This window comes from Podarcis pityusensis, assembly GCF_964106645.2.
Source record: "Podarcis pityusensis genome assembly, chromosome: 11".
Lineage (NCBI taxonomy): Eukaryota > Metazoa > Chordata > Lepidosauria > Squamata > Lacertidae > Podarcis > Podarcis pityusensis.
In genome coordinates this window covers 31,219,947-31,243,067 of record NC_138036.1, presented here as the reverse complement: position 1 = coordinate 31,243,067, position 23,121 = coordinate 31,219,947, and the positions used below count along the sequence as shown (strand labels likewise).

Below are 23,121 nucleotides of genomic sequence, written 5' to 3'. Positions count from 1 at the left end.
TGACGTTGTTTGATCAAGCTGCACATTGTGTTTGCTTGATAACTCAGAAAAGGGGGGGAAGCCTTTTGTGTTGTAGCCAGTGGTGATTGTTGGCTCTGGATAAATGTAGGTCATTCTCCTGCTCGCCTCTAGAGACCTGCCCAAGGAAGTAGTAGGCTCTTTATTCTTTTATGTTTTGTCTATTCTTGCTCGCATGTAAGCATGCCAGACTATTATTTATTCTGTCCCCCCCCCCCAATACAATTTATATACTGCTTGATTGTAAAGAGGGGGAGGCTCGAATACTACATTCCCCCAGTCTCAAATCCCCTGGCAGGGTGAGGGGAATGATAGAAGAAGAAGGAAGATGAAGTATATGAGCCAAAGGGGAATGGGTTACACAGTTCTCACTTGCACACCTGCAAACCATGGAGGAGGGAATAGGCAACTGACATGCCTGATTTATCAGCCTGTTAATTGGGCAAGTTAAGAGTTAATAGTTGTGAAAGTGACTTTCTCTAAAGCACATACCAATATAGTTCAGTGGAATTGGTACTGAACCAAGAGATGTGGTATATCTATGTGTGTTATAAGCTCGGTGGTGATATCTAGTCAGAGGGGAAGGAGAAATAGGACAAGGGAGGAGAATTGGATCCTGGGGAGGAGCCCAGCAGTCTTGAAGCTGCTGATCTAGATGTGTCCTAATGCATTGTCCTGCCTTGGATGCCCCAACCACCATACAATATTAGAGCCCCCTGACTTGACCGTGGCACCAAATCCTGTCACTGAAGTGCTCCCTGCTCCCGGGAAGGCACCTAGGGCTAGATTGGAAAGTGAGCTGGCCAGGTCAACTCTGCCTCCATCACAAACAGTTTTCAGATCCTCTTGGATTCTTTTTTAGAAATACAGAGCATCCTCAGTATTTCTTATCCCCTTATTTGATGATGCGGTATCCTATTTAATTTTAATTTATGACACTATTAACTAAAGTGGTTTATTCTTTGTTTTTGTTTTTTATAAGATATTTATTAGGTTTTTTGAAGTATTACAGTAAAAATGAAAAAGAAAAGAGAAAAATACAAAATAAAAACAATTAAAAACACACATATTTCCAGTTACTTATTTTCCTTTAGCTTGTTTCCCGGACCTCCTCGTACCTCCCTTTTTTGTATTCCACTTCAATTTATTGGTTCAGCAAATCCTTACCATTAAAGTGGTTTATTCTTTGTTAGTGTATGAAGCTCTTTGGTGTCCTTCCCAGTGTTGGCTTGAGTGCACTAGCAATATCCTTTATCAGAGTCAGTTTTCAGGCTGGATGCATCAGCATCCCATGTCCTTATTTGTATTCACAGCCTTAGGTATGTATGTTGCTCTTCCTGGCTTTCAGTTAATGGCTCTTACTTAATGTTGCCTGATGAGCATCTCTTATTTAGTAAATCAGTCCTTGAAAATATATTTGTATTGTAGTATTTTTAGGTATTGAATAATAGATAGACCTGAATCACCAAAGTTTGATCCCTCTTTAAAAACTGCATGAAACTGTGTCTTTGTTTTGTGGGAACAAAATTTAAAGCTGAAGGAGGCAAGAATAAATGCACAAACTTAGCAAGATTCTAGAAGCTGTATAGCTGGAAAAACTATTTTTTTTTGTTTGAATAATTGCATCAACCATCTGCTCTCATACTGCTAGGTAGTCTGTAGTTTCATAAATTGATTGGAAAGCAGGGGGCTCTTGCCCATTGGGATTGGTAAGCCACTATGGGCCACTGTTGTGATGAAATAAAGTACTAAATAATAGTATAGGTAGAGCCAGAGTCAATGACAGGTGAGGTCAGAGTCAGCTAATTTTAGTTTTGTCGGATCTACGCCTTGAATTAAGACAGGTTGTTGGTGGTGGTGGTGGTGGGACAATTTGAGATCAGACTGAGGTTGAAGGGGCAGTGCCCCTTTTACCCAAATACACCACCCACCCTCCACTACTGGAAATAATAAAAAGTAGATAGCTGAAAGACCATGTTTTTCACACTTGACTTAAGAAAATGATAGTTTGTACAAAGAACTCCTGCAGCAAATGCTTAAAATGGAAATGCCTTGATATCTGCCTTGAAATGCTTTGCTATCAGTTGGTGAACTTGTTAAAACATTTGCTAGCATAAGCGGATGTAATTAATTCATATTTGTTGGTCTGCAAGTCTATGTGTAGATCTGCATTTAAAAACAAACAAACAAGAACCTATTTGTGGACACAGAGTTACTTTTGTATATATTCAATAACTTCATATACCAGTATTCAGCATTGTGCTATTACAAATTTTCTATCTGCGCAAGCCATCAGCTTGACAGGTGGATTGATCTCCCTCCTCTTTTGTGCTGTTCTGTGGGTTCTCCTGATACCCCCCAGAACCAATTTTGGGGGCTTAGGAGGAGAAAAGGCCATTTTGCTCCTTGCAGAGGGCTTCCGCTGATGGGGTTCATTAGGTTGAGCCTGCCCTTTAAAAATGGATAAAAGCAAAAGTTTAAAACATTTTGTAGCTTAACATTTTGGAACTTTTTGCCAGGGAAGGAGGCACCTTTTAACCTTTCCTTGCCCAGAAATCTCTCCCCTGTCCTGCAACACCTTTTTACCCTGGTTCTTCTGATTGCTGTAAAAATCAGCAGAAATACTTTTTACTTTTAGTCTTTTTCCTCCCAGATCATTCTTAATAGGGTAACGATTGTGTGTCTTTTATTTGGCTACTTTAACTTTAACTGCTCATCATTTCACCAGGGAAGAACTTTTGTCTTGCTTTCCCCTGTGACACTTTAAATTCAAAAAATGCTAAAATTGTGTTGGTATTTTCTTTTATCAGCCTAGGAAGCAACAATGCTTGTCAAGTGCCACCCTTGTGTGGTCTTTTAAATTCCATTTTAGCCCTATAATGTATGTTACCTGTCTGCAGTTTACCCTCTGACTACAATTCAGTTACTTCATTCCATGACAAGTTAAGACGTGCACCGCCATGTTAAAGGAAAAACAGATTCCTTGATATCTGCCAAGAAGTTGTGAATAGGGATAAATGACATTCTGCCAAGGAAAGATGTCAACTTTTTCATCAGGCCTAATTTCCTTTTGTAGATTGTTCCTTACTCATTCAAAGTGGCTATGTAGAATGAAGTAAGCTAAGGTACATTAGGATCAGAAATCTTGTTTCATAGCAATTCCCCCCCCCACCGCCCCGATGGAAAAGAGTATGCAGCTTGTAATAATCTGGTCAACATACAGTCGACCCCCAACTTATGCACATTTAACTTGCACGATCTCAGCTTTACGTTCTTGGTGGCTAAAATTGCACAAATTAAGCGCTCACAAAGCGGAGAGCTTTAAAGCTCTTTCCATGTCAAGTTCTCTCAGTGCAGAAAGAGCTTTTAAGCTCTCCGCCTTGCTTTCTAGGCTCTGGTACACTCTCATGAGATCTTGAATGGCCCCGTGAGAACTTGCCTCCCAGAGCCCAGGAAGCAAGGCAGAAAGCTCGAAAACGATCTGATTTGCATGGGGGGCAAGGCTTGCTCAGTGAGCTTACTTAAGAACAGTAGGGATGCTCATGGGGTGGGGATGGTTCTGGGGTTGTTTTGACTATATGTGATTTAGGTTTTACGCGCAATCCCTGGAACACAGCCCACACACAAGTTGCAAGTTGACTGTATTATAACTTAAACTAGAAAACTGCATACTTAGTGCAAATACTTGGACATGCATTCTTCTGAAATCTCTACCAGATGATGTAGAGATGGTAAGTAACCCATATAGTTGTTAATTACAGATGGAAGAAGATTAATCCACCCTCTTATCAGTGAGTGGTGTATAAGAATATGGCTAATATGGGCAAACTCACAATTGTGATAAAAGCTAGAGAGGGAAAACAATAAAATGATCAATTTATACAGAAATGGAGCATGTTCATTTCTTAATGGAATGCTAGGATACAGGATCAACAATATTCTTTATTGATTAGCCACAATTTCTTTTATTTTTTCTATTTTACATAACTCAGCTTACTGATACGAATGGCTATGGTTATGATTATTTTTCTGCTATCACATTATATACCTTACTTCATGCTATTTATTTTTCCTGTTTGTTGACTGCAAAATTGTAAAAATTATTATAGTGCACTGTGGGGTTGTAAGCTTTTATCACTTTTGGGAAAAACAAAAAACAAAATCAGTGGAGCCTACTTCAGAATGAACACGCTTAGGATTAATGAACAGCATACAAAATTGCCTTTATACCCGACAACCTGGTTCAGATGTAATGATAGACCATGGTTTCTTATAACAAACAGGAGACTTAGACTCATGCATGAGGAAAGATTTAATTCTTGTTGGTTCTAAACTGCAGTTTTCTGTTTTGTCTGATTTTGGGAAACTCTGGCTTGAACATAGGGGCCGCTTATTTTTGGATCTAGATTTAGTTAGGTAGCCATATTTCTGACACAGTCGAAATATACCGTATTTTTTGCTCTATAAGACTCACTTTTTCCCTCCTAAAAAGTAAGGGGAAATGTATGTGCGTCTTATGGAGCGAATGCAGGCTGTGCAGGTATCCCAGAAGCCAGAACAGGGACTGCTGCTTTCACTGCACAGCGATCCCTCTTGCTGTTCTGGCTTCTGAGATTCAGATTTATTTTTTCTTGTTTTCCTCCTCCAAAAACTAGGTGCATCTTGTGGTCTGGTGCATCTTATAGAGCGAAAAATACGGTATATATACATACATATATATATATATATACACACGCGCGCGCACACACACACACACATATATATACATATATACACACATACATATATATATATATATATACACACACACACACACACACACACATATATATATATACATACATATATAAAAAGGTAAAGGTACCCCTGCCCGTACGGGCCAGTCTTGACAGACTCTAGGGTTGTGCGCTCATCTCACTCTAGAGGCCGGGAGCCAGCGCTGTCCGCAGACACTTCCGGGTCACGTGGCCAGCGTGACAAGCTGCATCTGGCGAGCCAGCGCAGCACACGAAACGCCGTTTACCTTCCCACTAGTAAGCGGTCCCTATTTATCTACTTGCACCCGGGGGTGCTTTCGAACTGCTAGGTTGGCAGGCGCTGGGACCGAGCGATGGGAGCGCACCCCGCCGCGGGGATTCGAACCACCGACCTTTTGATCGGCAAGTCCTAGGCGCTGAGGCTTTTACCCACAGCGCCACCCGGGTCCCTATATACATACATATATGTGTGTATATATATATATATATGTGTGTGTGTGTGTGTGTGTGTATGTACATATGTATATACATATATACATACACACACACACACACACACACACACACACACACACATATATATAAAATGTCCAGTAGCACCTTAGAGACCAACTAAGTTTCTTCTTGGTATAAGCTTTCATGTGCATGCACACTTCTTCAGGATGTATCTGAAGAAGTATTCTTGCACATGAAAGCTTATACCAAGAACAAACTTAGTTGGTCTTTAAGGTGCTACTGGATAATTTTTTAATTTCTGGATGATAGTGAGTGCCGATTGTCACCTGGCATGACTGCAGTCCGAGCCCAGGGCAAACTTCTGGTCCTGCACAATAGGTTGGGAGATGACATTCCATCCTCCTTTGGCCACGGCAGATTGCTGGGAGGCTTGTAATCAAATGGACCTATCAGCTTAGAGCAAAAACCAGGAGTGAAACCTATTATTCTCGTGTTGCAAGTGAGTCTGAGGCTCATACCAGCTTGTATTTCCAACACTTTGTTTTATATGAACTCAGCCACTGAGCCAAATCAGCTGACCCACTACTGTGTACTTTGGTAAAGCTTTTAAGTAGGAAACAAACCAAGGAGGTGCAACATAGAGAGTTTTCTTTTTGAGGCTGATTATACTATGTGAGAGAACTCTGCTCACACTATATTTTGCCCCCCACCCCCATTTTTTCTGGTGCTTCATTGCTGAACAAGAGTGCAGGTTGGTTAGTTCTGAATAACTCTGGGTTGTTCATGTTGCAAGCTGAAACACGGAGTGAAAAGTGTTAAAAATTCAGAAGATTTAATGTTTAGGCATTTTGTTTAGCAATGTTCAGTACTGGTATAATTATAGATGCATTGTATTGTTTACTGTAAGCATAGCGTGTGTGGATAAATATAGATTAATAGTAGCTGAACTGTTATGAGCTGACTGGGCATATGTCCAAGATAATAAAATATTGACAGACTCAGTTTTTTGTATAGTAACGTTTTTAACTTTGCTGTGATGGTGCTCACATATGTAGTTGGGAAAAGTTGGAAATGTAGATTAAGCAAACTACTTTTTAGTTCATTTCTTTTTCTGATTTAATGCATCATTCAGTCTAGAAAGTTGTGCATGATCTTGCAGTTTAGAGTTTTGTTTCTATAGTGAATGTTGTTTTTTCCCTTTCAGGTTAGCACTGTATGTATATGAATATCTGCTCCATGTAGGAGCACAAAAATCAGCGCAGACGTTTTTATCAGAGGTATGTTTCCTATCATTTTTATGTCTTCCAGAATTCTAGATAGCCAGTTTCACTTGATGGATAGGATTTAGGCTAGTCTTGTGAATTCAGTGTACAGTATTATGAGCTGTTGTTTTGTCCACTTATATGAGTTCACTCCACTCTAACTGATGTCTGGTGTGTACTCCGTCACTCTTTAAGGACAACTACCATGAAGGTGAGGGTGAAAGAGTACATACATGCAGCAGCCACAGTCATTTTTCTTCAGCTGGAAAAAAGCAGCTGTGTGTGGTTGTTGCTTGCTTCTGTTCCCTCTTACTTGATACTAGGACCATTTCCTGGAGGCAAGCTTTACTTGCCACAGGTCATCGCTTATTTAAATGAGTTGGTTTGAAGCAAAAAAGATTTTTTAAAAAAAGGATTCAAGTATTGTATAGCCACATTAACAACTAGATAAGATTTTCCTGTGCTTTTCTTGCTATGCCCTCAGTAGCATAAACTTCACAGTATTGTAAACTGCTTCAAGACTTTTTGAAGAGAGAAGCAATGTATACATTTATTAAAAATTCAGCCTTTGAAGGAAATGGCTATCTGCTTCTGTTCATAAAATTCATGAATAACACAAGTAACACAACAGAATAGCACAGGTTTTCAACATGAATATATGTGCATATCATTTAACTAATTATGCAGTTCTATATTGGAGTGGTCCATTTATTTCTATGAATATTTTCTGTTTCCTCTGGAGTCCCCTCTGGGGGTAAACAAATGTGTCTGTTTCAGTTTCTCACTTTTTCAGCCTTCAGTTCAGTTTGTTCCATTTCAGTATCAGTTGGCAATTAAAAAAAAAACCCACATGAAAATGTTAAAACATTTTGTGTATGCTTCTCTTAATATACACATTTATGAATTTTCTCTAATATAGTGCATTTCCTTAGGTATATTATTGAAAATAATGTACAAGTCTTGGATTGGAAAGCTGCACCACAAAATTAAGAGAAGTGTAAATTTTGAAGGATAGCAGCACATTGGCTCATGTATTGGAGTGCAATTTTCCTTTACTTGATACTTGATATCATTGGCCATTGGGAACAATAGACCTTTTGCAGGTGTCTGTTTTGGCACCTTTCAGTAAACTTTTAGAGAAATCATCCATAGTACCTACGGCTGTCAGCTGATTCATTTTTATATCGATTAATTAAACTTGAATTTTATTAAAACACTGAATATAGATGTTATTTTAAGGATAATGGAGAATGATATTTTTTTTGTAAGGTGCATATTTAGGCCACATTTCAATATTTTCTTTTCAATAATGTGGCTATCCAGCATAGCAGACAAAAAAAATATATTACAGAGCAGCAATGGTTTCAATAAATTATCCCAAAACACCAGTACCATGAAAGGGACAAACTGGCATTGAGTTTAAGCTAGGGACCGTGAACTTCAGCGGTCTTTTTGCTAGAAGAAAAATGTATCTGCTTCTAGTCAGAAGGGAAAGAGGCCTTTTTAACTAATATGTGCTACAGTAAGAAGAAAGGTGGCTAATCTGTGTGATCAGCAGGATGTTGTTATTTCCAGTTTTGGCTTTCCTCATTCATTTCGTGGTTCGGGTGAGATTTGGTCTTTAATTCAAGCTTCAGGTGACTGATAATGACTAGCACGGAAAAGGTGGGTAGATAGGTTATTGAGAATCTCTTGTTCTTGTAATGTCATTGATCACTAGTAGGTACAAAACAAACAAAAGGAAACCATATTTTGTACAATGCATAATAGTGCCCTGTTCCAAAGAGCCTCTTTAGTAGAGGTGCAGTGGGCTTTCACAAAGAAGAGGTCCTTTTCTGCAGTGATGCCCTCCCTAAGGAGGCACAACTGGTGCCAACATTATAAGCTTTTTGGCACCAGGTGAAGACCAGCATATTAGTCTCGGAATTGTTGATTAATTGGGGGAATTTTGCTGTATTCTGTTGTTTATATTTTGTCTAGATGAAAAAAAATTCTAATCACTATTTATGCTGGTTTTAGATAAGATGGGAAAAAAATATCACATTGGGCGAGCCCCCAGGATTCTTACACTCTTGGTGGTGGTAAGTATTTCAAGCTTTTAAAAAGACTACTTTGTTTTTGTGTTTATTAAAATGTTACTGTACACAATCTTATTTTTATTAAAAATAACTAGAATCTACTGTTAATTTCTTTTTCGGAAAGAGTAATGTTTTCCAATATGGTGTCTCTTTCTCTGGGTTTCCCCACCCACACCCCCAAGATAGAAAAAAACCACACCTTTACAGTGGTGCCTCGCAAGACGAAATTAATCCGTTCCGCGAGTCTCTTCGTCTAGCGGTTTTTTCGTCTTGCGAAGCAACCCTATTAGCGGCTTAGCGGATTAGCGCTATTAGCGGTTTAGCGGCTATTAAAGGCTTAGCGGCTTAGCGGCTAAAAGGCTATTAGCGGCTTAGTGGCTTAGAAAAAGGGGGGGGGAAAGCGAAAAAAATCTCAAGACTCGCAAGACATTTTCGTCTTGCGAAGCAAGCCCATAGGGAAATTCATCCTGCGAAGCGCATCGAAAAACGGAAAACCCTTTCGTCTAGCGGGTTTTTCGTCTTGCGAGGCATTCGTCTTGCGGGGCACCACTGTACTTGGTTGCTAGTTGTTTGTACGCTTCTGAAGTCCAAGGGTAACTTGCAGAGTGTCTTTTTCTGACTGGGAGGTTGAGGAAGGCCCCTGCAGCTGCTAGTTCTCTGTCTGCTGGCTGGGCTCGGGTAGGTCTCCCCCTTGCCATGGTGTTCTCCCTGGAAGGCAGGGGGAGCAACTTCCAAGACAGGTCCATGCAGAGGCCTAGGGTGGGGGGACAGGCAGCCGGATACACTTGCCCTGAGCCTTGGAGGGCTAGGCTGGCTCCGGGCCCCACCTGGGACCGGCTGCTTTTCTGTTTTAGTTTATAACTTTATTTTAGCAAGACTCCCGCCCCAGGCCCTGCATGGACCTGCTCCCACAGGCCTTGGTCCCGTTTCTGATGGAAGCGATCAGACTGTGCTTCCTTTAACTCTGCAGAATTTAAAATAATTGCATGCATTTGTATACTGTATGTTAGCTTGGTTTACATAGTCCTCCTTTTATTTTATTTTTTAAATAAAAACATAATTTTAAATGTTTACAATCTGTAATATTTACAATGTAAATAAACACTGGAGTAAAGTAATAGATTTTTATCCGCCAGCTCACTCTTCTCCCTTTCTGTCCCTTATATGAAAGTTTTGCAAGAGAATACATGCTGCACCCTGGAGGCTCAGGCTGGAAAATTGTTCATGAGCTTTTAAATGTATTTAAAGCTTTTTCTGATGTTGTTTTAAGCTCTGGATTGATTGTTTGCTTTTAGAATAGGTGCTCCTAAAAAAAGCAGCAAAAACAACTTCACCTGTTGTTAGATTTTCTTGTTATCCACGAGAGTTTTTAAATCTTTTCTTCATGCTTAAATCACAAAATGTATAATTTGGATATTCTTCATACAGCACACCAAAATAATAAGTAAAATGTATAGATGTTGTTTAGTCTGTGTAATAGTCAGTTTAGTCTTTAGTGCTCTTAAGTTTGCAGAACTTCAGCAGTTTGTAATGCCAAAATGCTGATGCTGCACAAAACATAGTCGGAAAGCATGAAGAGAGATGGTAATCAGTACTGTAATTACCACAATAATTTGTGCATATGTTTGGGATCATACACCTGAAATACATGTAAAGTGTTACAATGCATTTTTGTGTCGTCCCCCCCATTTTTAGTGTGTTTTGGGATCTCTATTGCGCAGCTCCAGAAAGACGTGAAACATGTGAACACTCAAGTGAAGCTAAAGCCTTTCATGACTATGTAAGTTTTATGCTTATTGACTCTGTTTTGCCTGTTGGTTTGTTCACAAGTAGAATCTGCAATGTATGTCGCACTTTCCCAGCATTTAGGAGAGGTTTCGTTTGCCAAGTTCTTCAGTTCCTGTGATACATAGAGGAAGGAAACTTACCGTTGCTGTGAAAGAGTTTATTTTATGTAGGTTAGCAGGGGTTCATCCTTACAAAAACCTTCCAGATATCAGCCCTATGGTTAAAGTCAAAGTAGTCATACCTTCCTAAATTGAATATGTTTGGCATCGGTAGAGAAGAGTGGGAAGCGTAAGCAAGAGCAGATCTGTAGGCAAGAGCAAAATTATCTAAGGCTATAATTATTAACCAACATCACTATTGTCTGAAGGTAACTAACGAGGAAAAAATAGTTCATGGGGGAAAGCCAAAATCAATAGATAGAAGCATATGTAAATCTGTTAGTGGTCTACTTATGCAAGCTTTAAGAAATGGTTTGGGTGCTACTAGCTAGCAACTTGAGCGTAGTTTTTAAATGGATATTTTTAAATGGATGGAAGCTAGGAAACAGGACTTCAGCACAAGATACCCTTAGGATATTGCCCCCTAGCTTCAAGATGAGGCTGTTGGGTGATTGCTTTATCTTAAACATGGTGGTAGTCTAGAATACATTATTAAAGTAAAATATCACCATTTTGATCGGTGTGGTTGTAAGCAAGTATGCTTAGGCTTTTCTTTATCTCTGAAAATGTCACTGTCATGTTGTAAATTGGTTTCAACTGTGATAATGCGTAGAAAATATAAATACTGATTTGATATAGTTTACATGTTCAAAGTTGGAGGATTTGATCATTAAAAGGATTAGTTAATTGTATAAACTAAATACTAATTTCCAAAACAAATTTTTTCATGCCTTGTACTCCTCTTCTCTGCTTCCTGTACTAGCCATGGTAATAGCCACTTTCAGATGGCACGCTAAACTATAGTGCAGTCGCAGACTTTGGGCTTTTCAAATTCAGCGGTGCCCCATATGACTCCAAAATTTGGTGCCCCCCCCCCGTACTCTGTTCTAAGTCACTGTTGCGGTGCTGAACCATTCTTGGTTCAGCTATCTGTGCATGTAAATGGCTCGCACTCCCCTAAATCCACCCCTGCCATAGCGACATGTCATCCAGGCCATGAGTGGGTGAAGTCCAGCACATGTGCTGCCACACCTGCAGATGTAAGGGAGAAGTGGAGCTGTGTATCATCCACAGATTGCTGACAACATACTGCGAAACTCTGGATGACTGCTCTCAGCAGATTCTTGCGCTTAGTTCTCATCATGCTAAAATATGGTTTAGCAAAATATCCAAGCTGGGCCATTATCTTCTGAAAGAGTCTACTGTGCTGTTGACTCAATGGGAAAAAAAGAGCTGTATCAATATGTGTTTACTGAAGAATCTGTGCTTTATAGGACCAGGCTTTGCCCATGAATGGCTTGGGTCATATGTCACATTAAACATATTTGAAAACAATGTATGGTTTCATGTGAATAAGCAGCATGATGGCACACACTTCTCAGCAGTTCCCACAGTGCGTCTTCCCTGTTCCTGCTGCAATGGCACAGATGAAACAATCCAGAGTCTTCCTTATCATGCTGCTTGAGTTAGGGTTCATGGTTGGCATCCCTCCAAACACACAATGAACAGAAACCAATATTTGATCTTGGTTTGCTGCTTGTGGGGTGTTTGGGAGTGAAACAAGCCATGAGCCTGGGTTTGGCTGACACAAGCCACACTCTGGCTTCACCTGTTCACTTTTTCATTTGTCAGCATTTCCCTAATTCTTGTAGGTTAGCGATAAATCAGAAATATAAAGGACATGATCTAGCCGTGATCTAAGTCCTTTTGGATTTTTTGTACAGACATGAGATCATTTTACAGTGCTTAACTTTGGTTAGGTTGCTCTCCACATTTGCATACTCCTGGGTGGCTGCAAAGGAGTATCTCTGCTTTATTAACAGGTTGCATGTTTGGGTAAGTGGATGCTGACTTCAATACAAATTTTAAAAATGTGCTGGAAGTGGGTTATGTCTGAAAAGAAAACTGCCAAAGGGTAGTCTTGGCAGCAGCATGAAATCACAAAGTGCCCTCCCCCCAAATCTAAATATGCTGCCTATTTGTTTCTTAGATAATCAAGTGCCCTAATGTGTATGTAACCTGAACTGGTATGGGACAGATAATCTGTGGGGAAAGGTTTAAATTAATACTATAAAAATGTATGAGAAAAGCTTAGGGAAGGTCCATATCTTAGTGGTGTAGAACATCTGCTTTGTGTACAGAATGTCCCCGCTTCAATTCCTGATATCCTGGTTGAGCTGGGACAGAACCCTGCCTGAGACTCCAAATGTAGACTGTACTGAGCTAGATGAAGCTATGGCCTTGTTCAGTATAAGACAGCTGCCTATGTTCCTAATTCACATACTGTACAAGATTCCTTATTCTAGTTACCTTATGTGTATTAATGAGAAATCTCCAACTTGTGTTCTGTGTTTTCCAGGCAGTGTAAAGCCACTGTAAAGGCAGCCTTTACAGAGTGAGTTTTGTTAGAAGACAGGATTGGAGACTTAGTGTTATAGTTTACAACTCTGGTTACAAAGTCGAGACCTCCGGGTATAGGGTTGTATACAAATTCAATAAATAATAGTAAAAAGTACAAATAGTTTGGTGGCAGGTCGAAGCAAGCATACAGGCACCGTTGGTTCCACAGAAATATCAGAGCAGTCTTATAAAATTCATCCAGCTAACCCCCCCCCCCAGCAAAATCTAGCATGTTTTGCTTAAAGCACTCAACCCCCCCCCCCCAATTTCCAGACCAGGCCACCCATTTTCAGTAAGAAATAGAGGGGCATGACTCCCTGGTATGTTCTGCAGTTTCTTAAAGCTCTCAATTACCTAGTACCCTACTGTCCATTGTCCTGGCTAACTGATTGTTTATACATCAAAAGCGGGGTCCATATATCCATCTTGTAATTCATTGGGTACATATTACTTTATACCTTGCATGTATTTGTCTGTGCACCTGGTGCTTCCTTGCATTTTTCCAGTTTATTTCCTTACATGATGTCAATGTCAATATCCCAATAATAGTGTTAATCATGAGAAATTAAAAATCTGCATCTACTCAAAAATTAACATAAATATATTATAGCAAATATAAGCATGTTAAGTAAAATTAAGCCAGTACTTTCTTGAAAATAAGATGCATGCTTCTGCAAGTTGTCAGATTTTTATAGTTTGAAATAAATCTGAAGCAATTCTGTGTGGTATACAATTTCTGCAGTGGGGCGGGCGTTCCATATAATCATTATTCACATACAGTGGTACCTTGGGTTAAGAACTTGATTTGTTCTGGAGGTGCGTTCTTAACCTGAGGCGTGCTTTTGCTAATGGGGCCTCCTGCTGCCGCCGTGCCGCTGGCACATGATTTCATTCTTATCCTGGGGCAAAGTTCTCAACCTGGAGCAACTGCTTCCTGGTTAGCGGAGTTTGTAACCCGAAGCGTCTGTAACCCGAAGTGTCTGTAACCAAAGGTACCACTGTATTTTAAAGTGTTAATATTAATGTATTAAAATATTTTAAGGGGTGTAAACTCCATGAACTGATGTGCTGCAAAATGTGGTTTCTGCTGTTTGGAAGCAAAACATTTTCTGGAGATCCTACATGAAACCAAGAGGAATTGTGTATTCATAGCTGTCTGACCCCGTAGGACAAGCTTGTAATTTAATGTGAATTTAGATCCCACTCCCACCCGCTGACCTCTGTTGGAGCAGAAATGTGCTTTTCACATTTGTATAAAATTAGACTTTTGCAGTTTATCAGTCAGACACCCATGTGGTAGTTTGCCTTGATTTACTGAAATAAGAGTTGCTTGGATATTGAGCATGTAAACAAAACTGGATACTTTTTTCTTTTTAAATGCCTAGTGTTTTGTTTTTAAATCCTTGTGCACTACAGTGGGTGCTTCTTTGTCTTATAGTTTGTTTCCTTTGTGTAGTTTAGAGTTGAGAGAAATGGCTACTTATTCCTTACATTTTATCTACCTAGGAAATTCTTTTGCTCCTAACCCTGTAACTTAAGGTGGCTGTTAGTCTTTGCTTGATAACTGCTGTCACTTGACAATGCTCTTGTGTTTCTCAACTAAATCCAGTGGTGTTGCTGGAGCAGTACGTCGCTGGCTTTTTGGATCAAATAACAGAAGCAAGTGAAAATTGCTTAGTTGTTCCCTGCAATCTCTCCTCCTTTGCTTCTCCTGGTGGGGGTGTTATCATGTTCTTCCCCATATTCAGTAGTCTTGAAGCATCTGGAAGATACTAAAAGAGATCCCTAACATTCCTGCAGTAAGGCTGCAAACTGACATCCCCATCTGGGCTGGGACGGTGGTTGGGAGGGCTTGGACTGCACTGGAGGTAAAAGGGAGAGCCTGAGTTCATAGACAATCTGGACTCAAGCTCACACTGTGATGAGGAGAAGCCTAAGTTGGTGGAAGCATGCTGCAGTAGATTTAATCCTGTGCAGTGGCTTGTAGAAACAACAGCAACTTTTATTATATGGCCATAGGCCCAGTAAATGCAGTAGCTAGTACATCCTCCTTTCTTTGACAAATGGGCACACAACTGGCAGTTGCACATATGCCACAAAAACAATTTCCTTACAATTTCAGAACTGTGAACAATTACAGAATGCGATTCATAAAATAATGGCTGTTGCAAATGGGCATATGCATTGCATCTTATTGGCTTTAAAACTCAATATCCATTGTCTGTTTTGAGTATTTTAAAATATTAAGGCCTCTTTTTAAAAAAGCACTTTCAAATAATGACTGTGTGTTGTGGTCTGTTCATATCAGATCCTCAGATCTGTCTAGCATTAAGTAGAACAGAGAGGTAAAAAAATTAACAATTTGGATTCAAGTCTCAGAGACACCAGAACCTGTATGGTTGGGGGTGGGGGAAGAGGCAGAGATATACAGCTCAATAGCTGATTGTTTGTGATTCTGAGCTACTGCAGAGTATTGGATATTGGTAACTAATTTTCAGTTGTCCAGAAAGATCCTTTAAAAATCTAGATAGAAATATGAATAGATAAAAAATATTTCTTTCTAGTTGTCTCTGGATTTGGTAGCCATGAGCGAATTGTCTAAAATAATTAAATATGTAATGCATTCAAGTCACCTTAAGGAAAAATAGCCTTTAATTTTTGTTACTTGTAATTAAGCTATGGTACCGTACGTAGGAGGGACATTGATGGCTGTTCCTGCTTCAGAGAACAGCTTCCATTTCTGACTCTGCAAGACCTCTGCTTTAATTTTTAATCCTGATTTGCCGGGCATTCAGATGCACTGCCTGTAACTATACTAGAATCAACATATTACTGCAAATGTTTGATGAACCATGGAATTAGTTCAGCATTCATTTCCAGTTACTTGGTTTCTAAATGTACTCTTTTGGGACCTAAACAGTGTTGTCAATATTATTTGTTGTAGTTGCTCAGCAGTTTTCTGTTTAATATTGTTCAGAGGTTTTTTGTTTGTTTTTAATTGCACCAACTGCCTTCCTGAAGGAACAGAATGAGTCCCATATTAGCACAAATGAAGAAATACATTTTCCCTTCATGTAGCCATTCATCAATATGGTATTTGAGCTCAATAATTTAGAATGGTTATGGTTTTCCTACAAGTTTTGGCTCAGTACAATAACAGTAGTCAAAATAAGCCTACCTTCTGTGTCAGGGGTGCCAACTTGCCCCCTGCAGTGAGGGGGCCTGGCATCACGTGACCCAACCCGCCCTCATCCAGTGGGCCAGTGGTACCTGCAAAGCTCAGATTCCAGAAGCAATGGGAAAGCCAGCTGTGTCCTCTCATCTTCCTCCTCCTGGCCTAGGGAAAATGGAAGAGAGGGCGAGGATCCAGGAATTACCGTATTTTTTGCTCTATAAGACTCGCTTTTTGCCTCCTAAAAAGTAAGGGGAAATGTGTGTGCGTCTTATGGAGCGAATGCAGGCTGCACAGCTATCCCAGAAGCCAGAACAGGAAGAGGGATCACTGCTTTCACTGCGCAGCAATCCCTCTTGCTGTTCTGGCTTCTGAGATTCAGAATATTTTTTTTTCTTGTTTTCCTCCACCAAAAACTAGGTGTGTCTTATGGTCTGGTGCGTCTTATGGAGCGAAAAATACGGTAGCCAACCTCCTGGTGAAGAGCCATGATACAGCAGCACTTGGGCAGTGACAGCTTCTTCACCCTTCTTCCCACCTGATGCAAAGCCCCAGAGCTCAGGACCAGCTCCCCACCAGATTTCTCCCTCCTCACACCGCCCCCAGCCTAGGCAAGAGCAGAGCAGAGCAGCCCAAGCAAGGGCGATCACCTCCAGAAAGGTGATGAAGAAAGGCAGCTCCGCTGGGAGAACGAGGGATGGGGAATCTGCGCTGGACCCACAGTGCCAAACATAGGAGTCAACTCTACAGCCCCCACAATAAAATATTTGAGGAGGCCGCCCCCCAAGTTAATGGCCATTGCTATTCAAATGGTGTGTGTGCACTGTGTCATGTGATCGATTATGTGAGGTGGGGCTTACCTGACCCCCCTCCCAATATTTTATTCTGGTGCCAAACGAGGACAAGTGGAAGAGCCCAACTTCAAGCTCCGAGCCACAAGTTGAGGCATCGCTCCGCTTGGGGCAGCTCAGCCTAGCCCGCCCTTCCCTGTCGCTCTCTGCAGCAAAGGCTGCCTGCTCCCTCTCTGCGGAACAGGTGCCATTTTCCAATTAGAAATTACAATGTGGTGTGAGGGCAGACGGTGGAGAGCTGCCCTGCTCGGAGTCCCAGAGAGTTCTTTTCCTTCCCTCCGTATAACACACAAGTGCTTCTGAAGCCCTATTTGGAGTTTAAATTTGCAGATCAACCATTGCAAACACACACACACACACAACCAACATTCCAATGTAGAAACGTCCCCTGTCTAAATTGCAAAAATGCCTATGCTTTCAGTTAATAAATTCTCTCCCTCTCTCTCTCTCTCTCTCCCCATTGACTACTAGAGTCAGGATTGTGCCATGTTCCCTGCCTTTCCCAGGGAGACTCTAGGCAGCTTGGAAACAGGAAGTGGTTGGGGTGTTGTTGTTGTTTATAGTGGGATTGGTTTTAACTTGGAAGCACAACTTGGGCTGGAAAAGGCCGCATGTGCTGTAGGGAATGCGTCTGCACAATTGCTGGACATGGAACAGTCGAAACCGTGGTTGGCTATCCAAAGGAGAACTTCAGTTTGAAGAAACGAGCCAAGAGAAATGCATGAAAAATAAAACCATCGCACATAGGGGCAACACAAAGTGTAGTAGTGATACATACCAAATTTATTGCAGTGCATTGCAACATGCATTTTTTTCTCAATTGTAGCTACACTTTGGCTCTTTTAGGTCCTGTCCTAAATTTGTTCATTATGACTCATTATTTGAAACTGGGTAGACTGCCTTCTTTTTTATACTTAGGTTATGCATCTGTAGGTGCAATGCAGTTTCTGTTTGTCCAGTAACTTGAAAATAATTGTAATAAAAGTCTGTACTAAATGTTAATTACTTAAATATCTTACTATTAATGTGCTACTAACAGATTAATTAATTTTTGTATTTTAAAGTAACTTGGACTTCATCAAGTTCTGTTAGCCAGCAAACAAAGGAATGATTGGTGGACTTCCGGGGTGGCGCCATCGGCAATGGCGGACTCCCTCTGAACTGGAGGGCTAGCTCCGCGTGAAACGGGTCTTCTCCTCTACGGCGAAGCGGGGACCCTTTTAAAAATCACAGGCGGATGAAGCCTGTGACCATGGGACTCGGCGGGCACCTTTAGCGCCCCCCCAACTCGCAAAGGAACCCATTAACGGGCTCCGAAGTGAAGAGGGGGAAGTGGCGCGGTGCTGTGAGTCAACTGCTATTTCCGTGGAGCGAAGCCGCTTAGCCGTTGCCGGAGAGCGCTGCCTTTTTCCTGGGACAATTTGGACTCTAAAATAAGCACCCGTGAGTACTTAAACTTTGAACAACTGGACCTTAAATAAGGACTTGCGAGCAGAAAGGAATTGGATTTAAAAATTTATTTTCAATTTGGTACTGAACGGGAAGGTCTAAACAGGAAGTCAGCCTTCCGTTCTTTTGTAGACAGAATAAAGCAAAGACAACGTAAACTAGAGCTTAGAAAATCGCCTTTAAAGGATTGGATTTCATTTAAAACTGTGGAACCCCCCTCCGACAGCAGGAGAAGAAGGGGGATTTTTTTCGGACTGTTTAAAGTGAGTTTAAAGTAAAGTAACTTTCCACCGTCCTGATCCTGGAGCGGGGTGTCAGGACTGACGTTTGAAGCTCATTGACCAGAGACAAACGTTTTTGACAGATAGCTAAAAGAAGAGAAACATAGTGATTCCACTGTTGCCTTTCGCATTTTAAAGGAACAAATATTGACAAAATATCTTAAAAAGGAAAACTTTGTTGCAAGAACAAATAGAAGTTTTCCCCCTAGAGGGAGACTGTGAAACTGTAACCAATTCCAGGGAGCCGGCAGCTGTTACAGATTACAATCGTGGGAACAGACATTTGACCTTGCAGGACAATGTATTCAGAAGCTCTGTTGTGTGCTTTCTATAAAACAAATGCCCTACTGGAACAGTTACATGAGAAGATGAATTTGATGGCGACCTCGACTAGAAATTTTGAACAGACAGTGGGAAATTTTGAACAGACAGTGGGAAAATATGTGGAGCCCACCCAGGAATTAAACCAGGAGTGTGTCCTGACAGAACAGGCCCAACAGGAATATGAGCTTTCGGATTTGACAAATGAACTTGGAAAAAGCCAGATTTGGAAAGAAAAAGTTTGGTTTGGCTTGGAAATGGGGGCTGGATTGATCCCCCTATGCTGGGATGTTTGGACTTTTCAAATCTGGCAATGGGCCGTGAGATGTTTGGGATTGTGGGGGCTCTTAATTTTGGAGGGTTTTTGAAACATGTTTTTAAATATCACATGGAATTTACTGTTGAGTATGGAAAAGGGGCTGATCTGTCGAGAAGGGTCAAAAATATTGCTAAGCTGGAGTTACCATGAGCAGGAGATAAGGGAAAATACAGTTACAAATATGAAGAAGAGCTGCGGAAGGGACATGGAAGAGACTTGAGGGCCTCGGATATAAGGTTGCCAGGTTAATGCGCTAGATCGATGGGATAATAAGGACTGACAAAACCCGGGACCAGGAGGAAGGGACGCTGGATGAAGATTGGATTTGTTTGTATTTCTTTTTTTTTTACTATCAGGACTGTTTTATAAAATTGATGAATGTTAGAAAAATGTTGGAATGAAATTACTTGGCTTTAGTAAAGATGCTTAAAGAATTATGAAAGAATATTATGGTTATGAGAAGTTGGTAAGGATAAGATTTAAGCTTTAAGTTTCAAGGTTTTTTTAATAAAAAGATAAGATTAAAACAGTTTAAGGTAATGTAACGACAGAATATTATGAAATATGGAAAGGATTTGCTGGGATAATTAATAACTAGGATACAAAGAAAGGGAGGAGGAGGAGGTCAAAGAAAGAAGGTAATGACAGTTGAGGATTTGAGAATAATGAATTTGTTTTTAAATGTTTTTAAATATTTGTGGTGTATTTTTGTTTTTTGTTGTTGTTTTCTTTCTTATTTTGAACTTGTATTCCTAGTGTGGGAAGTGGTTTGTTTCTCTCTTTGTTTACTTTGTTAATCATTCTTATTTTGTATTTTCTTCTTTCTTTATTTTTATTTTGTAACATTTTGAAAATCTCAATAAATATCTTATAAAAAAACAAAAAACAAAGAAATGATTGAAAGATCCTAAGGATGGGAATTCTACATGCCTCTGGTCAATTGAGTTACACTTCCCACTCCCACCCTGTTGCCTCCTACTTTAATTATACCTAGTGATCTGTAGCACAGTGTGTAAAGTATTTATGCCTACAGTTCTGAAACCTTCTCATGTCACAGCAAGAGCCTCCTCCAGACACGAGGTAGTAAATAATTTGAGCCCTCATAAGTATAATTAAAAACGAAGCAAACGTGTCTCTCATTCTAGGCACAGAGCCAGGTAGACAATGGAAAATAGGATGAGCATGTTGTAAGCACATTCTCTTATGAGAAGGATCCCAGGACAGCTAAAGTGTTCCTAAAAGAAAAATAGAACTGCTCCTAAGAACTAATGAGGGCTCATGGATCCACTTGACAAGTGGATCGTGGGATCCACTTGGCAAGACCTAAGACCATTCCTTGTATGCGAATTCTGTCCTCTTGCGATTTGACTTTGACATTTGTTTGATATTTTTCCAAGTTGAAGTGCTTCGAATTATACAGCTTGCTTCATCCAAATTCTTGATGATGTGGCACTTTTTTATTCTTTCTCATGAGTTCTTGCTATTAGCGCCACTGTTCTCTTCATTTGAAAAAGTAGCTACTTGCTCTGATCTCTAGTAGAGGCTTTATGTATGTTATCATAGGAAATATGGTAAAAAATATAATAGATTGAACATATAACACATAGCTTGAAGATAAACTTGTTTCCATGACGACGTTCTCTAAAATAGTTAAGTCTGGCAATAAGTAGAAATGGTGTTATGCAGTGATCATTAGGTCAGTCATCTGTTTATTGAATTAAAGATTATGGATTTACAAGATCTTCCCCCTTTTCTCTACATTGCTACGATCTAGCCATGTGATTACATGTTAAATTTGCATGTTACTGGATTGCGTTTGTAGACACAAGTGTGTAAAATGTAGCTAAGCATTTGTACAATCTAAAAGGATATTATGCTAATTTTATTTGGCAAAATGTATTTAACCCTTTGAAATACTTGAATCTGTGCAATTCCAAACAGTACTTTTTAGAAGGTAATACAGTGGTGATTAGATTCACCATAAATCACGTTTGAATGTCTTAAAATTTTATACTCAAAACCTGGTTTCAGTTACTTTGAATCCATTCAGAACCAATATCTAAGGACAATATTCTAGGTACCTACAGTGGGCCACTCTCATTTCTGTGAACTTAAGCTAATCTACTAAAGTTGGTATCTTTGGTAAAGAAAAGGATGGTAACTTCTTGGAAATACGGAAATAATCAAAAACTTCCAAAGTTAGACCTGATTAATATCCATGGCAGTGAGTTGAGTTACACCAGTCATTAAGCTGACAGCTATGATAGCATTTCCATCTGATTTTTTTTTAACGAAAGCTTTGGACTTTGATGAGGTAGTATATCTTATATTTAGATTTTTATAATTTGTATATGTAGGTTTTGCTATATATGGTTGAAGGAAGCTCCCAACACTCTGTATTCAGTAGAAGGGAGAAGTTCTAAAGCTCAGCCACCAAGACTGGATTTAGGGAGCTCCCTGCCGCCATATTTAACAAAACGTACACAAGCACACAATTTATTGCATTGGAGAAGTCATTTTGTTTGTGTCCAGTTCATGGATCCCCCTGAAGCCAATCCATGAATCCCCTAGGGGTCCATAGGCTGCAGGTCAACAAACCTTGCACTAGACAGGAATGTATAGCAAAATGGTTATGGGGGGGGGGGGAATAAAGGGATTGGAGAGGAGAGGATGTGTTGGTCTTACTTCCCTGACAAAGACCCATAGGATCATATTTGATCTAGGTAGCTTTCTGCTTGTAGTTTTCTTTATTAAAAAGGAATGGGCTGGATCCCATATGATTGACTGCCAGCACAATTTAGAACAATGAAGGTAGATGAAGAAGGTCAGATAGCAGGGGACTGTCAACTTTGAAACGTGTTGAGTTAAATTATAAATGAGTAGGATCTTGCATTTTTATTTTTATTCTTGTAATGAACATTGCAGTTGGTTGTTGTTACAAAAGATATCGGAAGTTGCAGCGAGGATGCTATTAATAATTTTAAACATTTTTAGTGGTGTGGCACTGTTGTTTGACTGGTGGTGGACTACAGTGGTACCTCGGGTTACATACGCTTCAGGTTACAGACGCTTCAGGTTACAGACTCTGCTAACCCAGAAATAGTACTTCGGGTTAAGAACTTTGCTTCAGGATGAGAACAGAAATCACGCAGCAGCGGGAGGCCCCATTAGCTAAAGTGGTGCTTCAGGATAAGAACAGTTTCAGGTTAAGAACGGACCTCCAGAACAAATTAAGTACGTAACCAGAGGTACCACTGTATAGCAAAGTAATAATGATTTGTCATTTGTATTCACATGGGCAAAGCCATGTTTTGTTAGAATTATAATTAGGGGAAAATGTACAACTTGAATTAGTAGTTGCATTTATAGTGTAATTGATAGCTGATGACCACTATTTTATGCCTTCATAAGCTGAATCAATAGAACAGTGTAATGCTCTCAGTCCTGCAGTGCTGATGATAACTGTTAAGTGTTTTAAGACATAACACTTAATGATACTGGCAGCACACCATCCTACAGTCTTCTGACCTTTTTAGAGCCAGTGTGATGTAGTAGAATAGGGTATTGGTGGTCCAATGACAGTGAAGTTGCTGCTCAACCATACCTATCACTAGGTGGTTGGCTCAGGGATGTACTCTCTGTCTAATCTACCACTTTACAGGGTTTTATGAGTATAATATATTGGGGGTCATGAATGTCGTTCTGACTGTCTTGGAGGAAACAATATTGCCAGTTTTTTGTGCATTTGTATAATCAGACGTTTTGTTCATTGTCCAAATAAATTAATACAGATTAAGCAGCACTTATTCAT

At 40.1% G+C, this 23,121-nt stretch overlaps 2 protein-coding genes across 10 annotated transcripts in view; both read left to right on the top strand.

The window, feature by feature from the left end:
* The window catches only part of ACOT12 (acyl-CoA thioesterase 12), a 182,306-nt gene that overhangs the window by 41,067 nt on the left and 118,118 nt on the right, over positions 1-23,121 (top strand). The gene's annotated exons all lie outside the window — the stretch shown is intronic.
* SSBP2 (single stranded DNA binding protein 2) overlaps positions 1-23,121 on the top strand; it is a 119,167-nt gene that overhangs the window by 29,550 nt on the left and 66,496 nt on the right. For 7 of the 9 annotated variants that reach the window (XM_080972979.1, XM_080972983.1, XM_080972980.1 and 4 more), the window contains exons 2-4: positions 6,436-6,508; positions 8,513-8,574; positions 10,267-10,351. In XM_080972979.1, coding sequence (XP_080829105.1) covers positions 6,436-6,508; positions 8,513-8,574; positions 10,267-10,351 — 220 coding nt within the window. Of the gene's footprint in view, positions 1-1,211; positions 1,338-6,435; positions 6,509-8,512; positions 8,575-10,266; positions 10,352-23,121 lie in introns of those variants that run through there. The other 2 variants (XM_080972985.1, XM_080972987.1) reach the window with 2 other exon arrangements.